Source organism: Haliotis cracherodii, unplaced genomic scaffold, assembly GCF_022045235.1.
Source record: "Haliotis cracherodii isolate W230 unplaced genomic scaffold, xgHalCrac1.p SCAF_10, whole genome shotgun sequence".
NCBI classification, from domain to species: Eukaryota; Metazoa; Mollusca; class Gastropoda; order Lepetellida; family Haliotidae; genus Haliotis; species Haliotis cracherodii.
Window position 1 is genome coordinate 10335587 of NW_027266265.1, and position 12326 is coordinate 10347912.

General features: G+C 39.7%; 1 protein-coding gene across 1 annotated transcript; it reads left to right on the plus strand.

Moving 5' to 3' along the window:
* The first annotated feature begins 240 nt into the window (after nucleotides 1-240).
* Nucleotides 241-2826, plus strand: LOC139446344 (tripartite motif-containing protein 3-like). The gene is made up of 2 exons (XM_071227687.1): nucleotides 241-513; nucleotides 909-2826. Exons 1-2 carry the CDS (start codon nucleotides 258-260, stop codon nucleotides 2552-2554), a joined length of 1902 nt encoding a protein of 633 aa, XP_071083788.1. The 5' UTR covers nucleotides 241-257; the 3' UTR covers nucleotides 2555-2826.
* The last annotated feature ends 9500 nt before the right edge of the window (nucleotides 2827-12326 follow it).

Here is a 12326-nt window from a genome sequence, read left to right on the forward strand (position 1 = left end):
CTACATGTCCCGATAAATATATATTGTATCCCAATTACGTATATATATACACACAATCCTTTGTATGCAAACAAAATGTCCTGATATAAATGTTTTATGAAAATAAACATTCAAAAACGTTCGGCTCCTCTTTGCACAGAAAAATATGCCTGTCTTGAAGCAGAGTCGGAAGATATCGTGTCTCGATCTAATACCTTTATCGTTAATTTGAATTTGAATATCATTTCTAGGTGGTAGACCTTTTAGAATACAGAAACATGAGATGCGCGATGTGCACTGAGGTGACCACTGATCCTGCCACACTTCAGTGTAATCACACGTTCTGCAAGCCCTGTCTACAGAAATACACCACCATACAGCCTGAAGAAGAAGACGCTACACGCAATGAAATAGTATGTCCTACCTGTAAACAACCGACGAAGGTCACCACTCCGGACAGACCGGTAGAGGAGCAGGTCAGCCAGCTGAAGCCAAACCTTTCCAACCAGGAACTGTTAAACGACTGTACATCAGGTGATCGTCTTGAGTATCCCTGAGCTTTAGGAAAAGAAGACAAGCTAGATTTTGAATAAGGTTCTTGTCGATCTAAACCGTGTACAACATGAGTTAAATGTTCACACTAACGCTTATTTATATTGAATGGTTTTGTTGTTTAAAGCCGCATTCAGCCATATATATGACAGATGCCTGCAAATAATTGAGTCTCGGTCAACCAAACCAGTGGTTAATAATATCAGCAACGTCCCACGCGTTATATATTAACACTATATCAATGTCACAAGTCGGACCACCAGATCGGTTTAGTCGCCTCTTACGACCTGCATATGTGCTAGGGCTATTTTATAATACAGAATATCAATTTGTATCTCTCTGTTTATTTACCAAGTACTTTTCATTCGACATTTTAGGTTCTTTTGGAAATATATCAGGACATGACGAGTTGCCAGCTCCGGTTCCCCCATCAGAAAGCTGTTTTGGAAGTATTGGGCCACACAGCACATCCCCGCTTTCAAACGATCGGGGCAACACCGACTTGTCTGTTTCAACTGTCGATCCATTGCAGTATCCTATGTGTAGAGAGCACAGAGACAGGCAGGTCCAACGTTACTGCAAAGGTTGCAGTATTGCACTTTGTGATAAATGTTGCAGTACAAAGCATGATGGGTGTGATGTTGAATCTATACAAAATATGATCCCCCTCTTTGAAGAAAAACTAGCATGTGTATCTCGACAGATATTGAAGAAGATGAAAACTACCCAGGACAACATTACAATGGCAAAGAAACATATTTGTAATATAATCAATAATGCTCAGAAGGTTAAAGGGCAAATCCAACACGCCATGAAGATTTCACCCAAGACGATGATCCAAGAAGTAGATATATTTTCTGAGAGGCAATTCAACGATTTAAAAGTTTTCATACAGGCTGAGGAAATGAGATTCCGACAGTATCAGCAGCAGTACAAGTACATTAACACTGTTGTAACGGCGTACTCCCTTGTGGAAATACGCGCTATCTACGAATCCTTCAGTACAGAAGAAGAAGAAGAAGACACAGACGCAAACACGCCCATGGAATATAGGCCAGTTCCAGAGAGGATTGTCTTCACGCAGTGTGTGAACGACACTGGTGACTATTCTCACCAGATTGAAGTTGTCCACGATGTTAGTGACCGGAAGTCGTCTGCTGTCCTCCATCACACCATTGACTGTCACACAAAGGAGGACAAGTGGTGTCCTGATTTGATTGACGTCACAGTGGTGAGCTCGAGTGGTGAGCCAAATACGATCATGATTGTAGCAGATTTTATCAACAGAAGTCTGAAATCCATTTACACATCAAAGTCAAGTCTTCATAAAAGATGTCTGAAGCTTTCTGACAGACCCTGGCAAATAGCAAAGTTACATAAAAACAATATAGCAGTCAGTGTTCCAGATAGTAAGGAAATAGTTACCGTGCAGCTCACACCCAATCCCGTCTTACTCTCAACCATCAGGACAAAGAAGGAATACTTCGCCTTAGCGTGTCCCGCCCCATCACAGCTACTGGCTGGAACATTCAAAACGTCCAACTCTGTTGATCTCCTTAACATGGAGGGACACGTACTGAAATCCATTAACACAGGTTCAATTGTGAGTCCAGATTATATCCAAATTACCGATCAGAAGAATATTCTCGTTGGCCAAGGAGATGTGAATTCTTTTGTGTCGGTGACCAGTGATGGAGAAGTTCTTTTTTATTACCCCTCAACCGGAGAAAGAGTTCTGAGCTGTCCTCGAGGTTTCGCAACAACCAGCACAGGAGATGTTCTCCTTGTGGACCGGGATTGTAAGAAGGTGATTCAGCTGACAGAGTCCGGACAGTTTGTCAGAGATGTGCTCACAGAAGGGCTGGAACATCCCCGAGGCCTCTGTCTGGACAATGATGGCCTGATGTATGTTACGCTTGGGTCACGTGTTAATGTATTCACATTCAAAGATTTGATTGTTCTAGGAGGCCAAGGAGAAAGAGAGCACGGTATATTATACAGCCAACGCTCTACAGAAGTGTAGGCTGATGGCATGTTAATTTCAAGTGTTCCAAAACGGTTGAGGCCTACTCTTAAATATAGCACGTCAACGCCAGAGAATAATCAGTCTCGATTAACCAACGAAACAAATTCCATTGGGCATGAAAGGCAAAATAGTGGTGGAAATTATATGAATGGGTCACCGAAAATCAGTGAGTGAGTGAGTATGGTTTACGCCGCTTTTAGCAATATTCCAGCAATATCACGGCGGGGGACACCAGAAATGGGCTTCACACATTGTACCCATGTCGGGAATCGAACCCGGGTCTTTGGCGTGACGATCGAACGCTCTAACCACTAGGCTACCCGACCGCCCCCTGAAAATCAGTGACATGCAAGCCTGACATGTATTGCGATCACTTCATGTCAGCACTGCAAATTCACCTGGATACGTTTCAATAAAATTCGTTTCCATTATGTTTTAAGTGAGTGACTGGGTACGCCGTTTTTAGCAGTATTCCAGCAATATCACGGTGGGGGTCACCAGATATGGGATTCACACATTATGCCCATGTTGGAATCGAACCCGGGTCTTCGGCTTAACGAGTGAACGCTTGAACCTCTAGGCTACCCCACAGCCAACATTATGTTTAGAACTATACCTACAGCTTTGACCTTCTAATGAGTGAATAAGTGACTGTTGTTGGGATGTACATGAGTAAAAGATATCTAGCTCTACCAAAAGAGAGAAAAATATGAAACTGTGCAATACAACATGACTTATTTATTCTGATGTAAGGAAGAAAACATATTCTCCTAAACTGTAGTGCTGAACTGTTCTGATACATTCTGTGTAACGAGATTGCCATACACACCACAGGTCTTGAGTATGAGTATTTATTTGAATGCCATCTTATGTGTTGGAATATGTGGTGTCAGAGCTGTTTTTAATTTGATGGCATTGTCATTAGCGTGCGGTGTGATGTTTCTACAACTGACGTTATTTATTGTAAAGGAAGCTTACTGCATGCCACATTGACACATATATCCGTTTATTATGCCTCAAAATGTGATTGACCAACCAGAGAGCAGAACTGCTAACCTCATATACCGTCGGTAAAAATCCAAGATGGTTGTTACTGACCTAATATGAGACCGTATACCGTCAGTAACAGCCATTTTGGATTTTCCAACACCCACCTGACATATTTACAGGAAACGTCTGGTACAGAAATCCGTTATTCGACAACTGTTTTTTCATATCATTAATTGTGATTTGCAAAGGCATTATTTTAAGAAACCACGTTCGTGACTTTATTCATTAAAACTATAGAGGAAAAAGGATCCAAACGGAGGTCACTTACTTATAAATAGCAACGTCAAAGAACAAAATATAGGATGACGTCACAAACAAGAAACGTGACGCCAGTGACGTACGTCAAATAGCAATAGAAAAGAAGCAGTCCGTTGTTAGGGGAAAGCGGACTGTTATCAAGTCACAAACAGCCTCTGGGGTGGTCGGGTAGCCTAGTGGTTAGAGCATTCGCTCGTCACACCGAGGACCTGGGTTCGATTCCCGACATGGGTACAATGTGTGAAGCCCATTTTTGGTGCCCCCCCGCCGTGATGTTGCTGGAATATTGCTAAAGCGGTTAAAACCATACTCTCTCACTACAGTGGCCTCCGGATTTCCGATAACATGCGAGTTTTTTGTAATAATTATATTCATTTTAGCTAGAATACTTGTTTAATCGTTCACATTTAGTTCATTATGTAATCCTTTGTTAACGTTTGTGTTTACATTAAGCCTTGTATAGGAAACATATACTGGTCCTATCAGTTATACCGGTTGTAAGTGTCAAGTTTTCATTTTGACATGACATATGCGATAAAGATACCAAATAGTGTACACTTTTCGGCAAAATAACTTCGTTTTGGTGTGTTTAGTTGCCGAATACGGTATCATATTAGATCAGCAGAAAAAATATTAACATCGACAAAGATCAAAGCAAAAAGTCCCAAGCACTAGGCAGATAGGTGCCCTGGTCACAGTGTTAATGACCTAGCTGGCTTCCTATTGCCCTTAATGCTATTTCCATTCGTTTATCTATCATTGCTAATTACCCCCAGCCTTCCGTTTGCCTTTTGTCCAATGTCCATCACCAATCAATGATAACTTAAGTGCTGGCTTCCAGTTGTCCATAACCAACAACGCTAATTACTGTAAAGTGTTGGCTTCTATTGTCTTTTACCAATCACCTATCAGCGCCAATTATCTTTTGTTGTCCTTACATGTACAGATATATGCTCTCTGCCTTATAGCCTTTATTCACCTAATGAAGGAGTAAGCATATACTCCGAAACGCTGTTTTTCCTCATAATAATGAAGTTGACATCCATAAATGTGAAACGCCGCACTCAGCAATATTCCAGCTGTATGACGGAGTCTGTACCAGACCATCCAGTGATTGACACCATAAGCATCGATCCACGCAATTGGGATCGATGGCATGCATCAACCAAGTCAGCGAGTCTGACCACCCGATCCCGTTAGTCGCCTCTTACGACAAGCATATTCGCCTTTTACGGCAAGCATGGGTTGCTGAAGACCTATTTTACCCCGGATCTTCACGGGTCGTCAGAGAGTGAACCAGTGTTAAGAATCGAGCTGCCCAAGAAAAGTTCCTCCTGTGTACTCGACAGACCCTTCATTACCCGTATATTATGACATAGCATAGAGAATACAAATATATAGGCTGGAATTCCTGTCAATATAAATAATATATACAATCCAAGATATATCTTTTTTCATCTTCCCTGGTTTGCTCCGAATTCACGATATACTTCGTGACAATGTTTATTTTTAAAAAAACGTTTTGTTGTATTTTGTTTGTTTGATTGTTCAATGTTATATATAGATATTTTTGACATATTTTCATGTACTTGATGGTGTTATTAATGCAACAAACCCATCCTATTAACATGGTATCACGATCTGATTAATCTGCAAATGAAAATTAAAGAGATCAGAGAAACAGCCTCATCTGTTTTATATTTATGTTTATGCATACAAATTTAGAGAGACAAAAACTATCCAGAACACAGTCTGTATGACAAGAGGGATGACTTTAACTTTCAAAAAGTAAACATTCCCATCATGTCGAACAATATTCCCGCAGCTCCAGCCTTTGTGGTCTATATTTCACAACTGTTGAGGTAAAATCAAGCATGCTTTTTCCATGAAGACTTTATAGAGTGTCATACGACTCTTACGGAAAAGTCGTTTGATCAGGTTTACAATATTCAAGGCTTTAGTAAATCTGTCAAAACGTTTTATGTAAGACATGTTTAGGACATTCCAAATTTGACGCATCAGTGACCAAAATGCTCCCCTAACACGCACGCACGCACGCACGCACGCACGCACGCACGCACGCACGCACGCACGCTCACACACACACACACACACACACACACACACACACACACACGAGCATGCACACACACACTTGCATGCACGTCGTTATATAAGTGCCATTTTTGAACACGACGTTATATCCCATTAGGGTCGTGGGTGCTGTTTGTAAAATTCTGGACTAATGCCGGTTTTATAGTGCTAGCCCACTGAGATACCTTGCCGTAGTCTAAACATGAATACCACACACATTATTCTCCGAGCCGACTAGTCCTTGTTTGATCCCCCTAATGCCGAGCGCCAGGCAGGGTAACAATAAGTACCCTCTTTTTGGTATGACGCGGCCGGGGATCGAACTATGTAGACAAGAAGGACGATGAGTGCCCATACAAACTGTGTGTCCATATGGTGTCAATGTCGCGACTAGTAGAGACCGGTTGAAAGATAATGCTATTCCAAGTTTTCTTTTTACGGCAGAATGAGTGAGTGAGTTTAGTTTTACGCCGCTTTTACCAATATTCAAGCAATATCATGGCGGGGGACACCAAAAATGAGCTTCACACATTGTACCAAAGTCGGGAATCGAACACGGGTGTTCAGCGTGACGAGCGAAAGCTTTAACCACCAGGCTACCCGACCGCTCTTTACTACAGAAACTGCAATCTACAATACTGGAATATACTGTTCACAGGGGCATTAAACCCACACAACTGCCGAATGCACATTCTACAAAGAGCAGATACTATACACACTAACAAGCAGTATCAGTTCCCTCTTATAACGTTATCTCCCTCAGGCCATACCCTGATCACACTGAAAGTTAAGGGGGTGGTCACTGTTATTCATAGATATGTAATACACAAGAGCTGCTGATTACAAAACTTAAATAGATTCTTTCAACAGAGTTGTTAAAACACGTTACTTTATTTTACCCTCACAATACATCACGTGACATGTGAGTACATATGTCAAGTTAACTAGGTCACAAGTCAGCCATGGTCGGAAAGGGTAACACGAAAGTAAAGCTGCAGGTACGTGAAATCATATCATTTCATCATATAACAGGTTGACCGTTTCCCGATACAAATGAAAAGTGTTGTTTAATGAATTGTACATTGTCTCTGTCAATGTATCTCAAGTACAGCTGAATCTGAACCACTGTCATCATTTACATTATCGTCTTGTTGTTCTTGGAGTGTTGCTTAACACCCACTCAGCAACAGTCCAGCTTCATGGGGCGGTCTGTAAAAATCGATTCTGGACAAGACAATCCAGTGATTGACATCTTGACCTTGGGATAAAATGAATTGCAATCAACCAGGTCACCCAGCTTGACCAGACAATCCATTTTGTCATGATTTCATAGATTTCCGGGGAGGGTTTGGGGGAGGGGGAAGGGTAGGGAGGCGCTATATTCTCACCCGGGATCCCCAGTGGTTGCTTTGCAGGATATTGAGTTCAACGTTTATATAGGTTATTAATGCTTGCTCTACCAAGAATAGTATTTCCTGGCTACCTCATGTTGCATTTCCAGTTATTTGAATTTCACCTTCACACGGAATAACACTACCCCCTCTCTTGCTACACATATTGATTGTATAGCCGTTACATTACATGCTGTTAGGCGATTATTCCGCACGGCCCACGCTCGTTATTGCCCTAACACTGTAAATGTTAATGGAGTTGCATGAGTAGGTGCGCACCTCTACACACATTCAAATGGTTTAGATATTTTATGCATTCCGATTGTTGCATTACAATGTTAGTGCCTGGTGATATGGATTGATTACACAACATAATTAGAACCATGACATACTGGCCTGTAGTGGCTAATTATAGAATATATACTTGGGCAAGGCCTACGAGACAGGCTCAAACAGGTCTTACAATGTGCATGATACAACCCACAGTCACACATAGAAAACTCACGTGACAGTATGTATGCAGTGTACTGCGTATTTACAACCCCATAAAACTGCAGGTACGTGACATGACCAAGTTTGTTTAACTGTTTAAGGGTGTATGCTCTGAATAATTTGGGAAGGGGGGGGGGGGGGGGGGGGCGCAATAATTATATGCTATTTAAACCTCCATCAAGGTCATAGCTACTAACAATCTCAGTTGATAATCACATATCAAATCAAATGCATAACATTCTACATACAAAAATATCAATTAATTCACTTTCTTAAAAAAAATAATTAAAGGAGCACTTATCTGATTAAACAGATCCTTTATGAATGAAACTTGGAAATATTTATCCCTCGTGATGGAAAAATTAATACAGTCAAGCAGGACAAGCTTGACCGTGATTCTTTTTTTCACAAGGGATACAAAATGGAGGATACTCATCTTTCAATTAATATTTATGAGTATATCTATTGTGGCCAATGCGACATCGACGTAAAATGACCTCGTCAAACCTGGACCCAAGCACGTGTAACCGATATTTGGTTTAATTTGATGGAACTTATTCATGCCTACTTTGTTGTCCAACTTCTTTTGCTTGAGATTTCGGATGTAACATCTAATCACAGGTTTGTAATTACTGTATGGGATAAGAAGTGGTGTCACAGATTTGTAGAGTGCTGCTTTTGCTGCAGCATCAGCTATTGTGTTACTTTTTATGCCAAAATGACTGGGACACCAACAAAAGACAATGTCCTATTGGCCAGTTGAAAGATCATTGTAAAGTTCTAAAATATCTAAAATAACTGGATGAGTCGAAGAGACATTTTATAGTGTCTGAAGACATGATAGAGAATCAGAAAAGATGATAAACTGTTAACATGCAGACTGTCGTTGAATGTATACCAAGACTGTAAGGATAGCATTGGCCTCAGCAGTGAAAATAGCATTGGCCTCAGCAATGAAAATAGAGCTATTGTCTCGTATTGTAGATGACATAACTTTTGATCCAACGACAGTGGCACTTACCACTTTGCCACCGTCCTTGGATCCATCAGTAAAGATTGAATGGTGAGTGTTGAATTTATTTCTTAATTGTAAATATTTCTGTTGATATACCAGCTGATTTGTGTCAGGGAAAAGTCTATTTCTGGCCTCACTAACTGCCAGGTAGGAGTAGACAAAAGCCAATTTGGAACGAAAATATCTAGATCTAGATAAGCACCAATAATATGGGATTTGATGTTAATTCCAAGTGGTGGAACCAACTTTTGTTTCATCTGAAACAGTTGTTCATATAGGGGATGAAAAACGGACTCATAAGCAGTATTGGAAGGATTAGAATGCAATTTAGTGATGTATTGAAGAGACAATTTAGTACGGCGTTGTTTCAAAGAAGATTCATCAGCTTCGACATAGAGGCTGTCAACAGGAGAAATTCGAAAAGCACTAAGACATAGTCTTAATCCTTGATGGTTGATTGAATCTAAGTGTATTGAATCTTGTGTAAGATCCAGCATACACAATGGTGTCATAGTCCAATTTAGAGCGGATTAAATATCTATTATCTAGTAATTATCGAGTGAAGGAGAGTTGTCTGATCCCCGCCCTAATTAGAATTTGAGATGACTCTCAACAAATCTAGCGCCGTCAGGCATTTTGTCTTTAGATATTAAATATGGCGTAAAAACGTCAACTTGGCTTCTATTACTGTCTTAATTGGACTGCCATCTAAAAATACCTCAGGATATTTATGGGGATTATTTTTTCCACAGAAATGTATACAATTGGTCTTGGTCTGTGAAAACTTAAAGCCATTCTTGAGAGACCATTTATTCTCTCAATAAGCATATTTTAACCACAGCATGGAATATTATGATCAACCACAAACAATGGATCATCAATTGAGTCATTTAATACTTTTGATAGACTATTTATTTTGAAACTGAACAATGTGACAGACAAAATACTGCCCTGTGGAACCCCCTGATCTTGATTATAAGATCAGACAGGGTTGAGCCAACACAAACCTGAAATTGTCTGAGTTTTAAGAACAGCGACAGAAAATCATGCAAATCTTTTAAAATTCCATGCTTCCAAGTAGTATCATGAGCTTTTTCAAGATATAGCTACGTCATATTGCTTGTGGACCATAGCATTTTTAATGAATGATTCTAAACGAAAGTAATGACAAATTTTACTTTGATTTTTTCGGAAACTGAATTGGATATCACTGATTAGATTGTTGGTTTCCAAACGATTAGTAACCATGAACTCTATGGTTTTACGAACCAATCTAGTTAACGACCTTGGTATAGGAACAACGATGGCATTTCTCAATGAAGGAGGAAATGTCCCGTTGTCCAAATATCATAAAAAATAATCAGTAGCATTTCAATACAAGATTCAGGCAAGTGTTTTAAGAGCTGATAATGGATATCATCAGCTCCTGTTGCAGTATCATGAGCTTGAGCTAAGGCAGTGTGTAGCTCATGTAGTGAAAATACTTCATTATAATCTTTGCCATTGTCAGAATTAAACTTCACTTTTTACCTCTCCTGTTGTTTTAGGTATTTCTGAAATTTTGGATTATAACTAGATGAAGAAGAGCGTTTAGCTAAAGTTTCACCAGATTTATTTGCAATATCAGATTTGGCAGTCAATAAATGATTGTCTTCTATGAGATGATGAATACTCGATTTGGAACCTTTGCCTTTGATTTTATTGATCCATTGACATAGGTGTGCGTGAGTTTATTTTGGAAACATAGTTTTTCCAATTCTGATGTTTATATTGTTTTAAAGTTCGTCAAGCCTTGGCTTTACTGATTTTTACATTATTTGAACTATGAACAGTAGGATGATGTCAAAAGTATTTCTCTGCTTTCTTCTTACACTTCCTAGCTTGTTTACAGTCGTCATTAAACCATTGTTTATGGATGTTCGGGCTCACAGAAGACTGAGGAATAGTTTCATCAGCTATATGTTTCTTTTTGGCTTTTCTAATAATAGAACAAGAGGTGTAGGTGGTAGGTTTCAGCACCCCCGGCACCCTCGGCACCCTCGACACCCCCGGCACCCCTGCTCCCACCCACCACGGAGTGTCAGCAAAGACACTGTTTCACAGGTGCTGATACCCAGCATGCAAACACAAGAGATACAGGGGTGATATACTCCAGTATATACGGCATGAACAGCTATGTTTGTCTACCAAATAAAATGCTGGTCTGGTTTGGCTCATAACAAGAAATCGGAAACATATGAAACTCAGAGATCGACATTAACAGGTTGGCCCGTGAGCCACCGCCTTCTGGCATAGGTCTCTAGGCAAACGTATTCATATAAAACTTAACATTCAAAGCCCAAATACAAATTCATGTAGAAACCTAAAGTTACAAGTTTCCAACACAGGGCTTGACATGACCAGCTGATTGATAGAACCCGTCTTTCCACCCGTCCAGGTGACGTTAGGGTCAAAGTTCCTAAACACAATTCCTGGAACCAGTGCCCTCAACTACCACATTACCTTCCTCCATCGACACAGCTGCGTAAACCCACGGCAAACAGGTTGTCTAATTTGTCGCCTTTCATGACAAGCAATGGGGTACTAAGGACACATTCTACCCAGGGTCCCCATGGGGAACAAAAGAACAGTAATGTTCCAAAATTTATTTAATCACTCTGGGACATGTTAGGAAATGTTTACCCTTTTTACGAACACCTTCAATGTACCTTATGGATGTGAAAAGAAATGTATTCATAAAAGATACAAGGCTACAGTTAGACACAACAACTCAGAAAATATTATTTAAAATTACCTGTAAATATAACTTAGGAGGTAGGCTATATATTATCATACATCTAGTGTGAATTTAATTAGACCCCAGTCAAATAAAAAAAATAGGAAGGTGTTGAGATTTTTCCAAATTAGTCTGTGATTAACCCCATGTTTTTTCATATGTCATATTGACTTGAACCGATTGTTCTTGTGTAACAAAACACACATGAACAATTGACTTGCTTTTGCATGTGATTGTGATGGATGCCAATGTTGGTACAGGATAATCCTCGCAAACATCTGGTATCTTAGGTATTTAATAGATTCCTGAACACATGCTCATGATATAGTTGGAATCGTACAATGGTCATTGTATCTATTTGACAAAAAGATCTAAATACATTTGCTTTGATTTGCACATGATTTCATGTCATACACACAATCTTGGGTTAGACTGAATGCATCTGTTTTTTATGTGACAACAAAATATATACCATTATATTTGTGTGATGGGAATATTCAAACAGATGGAAGGTAAACATATTCAGTACAGTTTATAACAACCTAGTAATTGTAAGGAAATTAATGAATAATGTCAGACCATCACAACAGATTCAAGATGACGAGATCCACTTGATTAAAGAAGCTATTTTTGGTTATAATAAGAACAGAATTGTTATTGTCATATTCTTTTTCAGCATAATCTCTAATCACT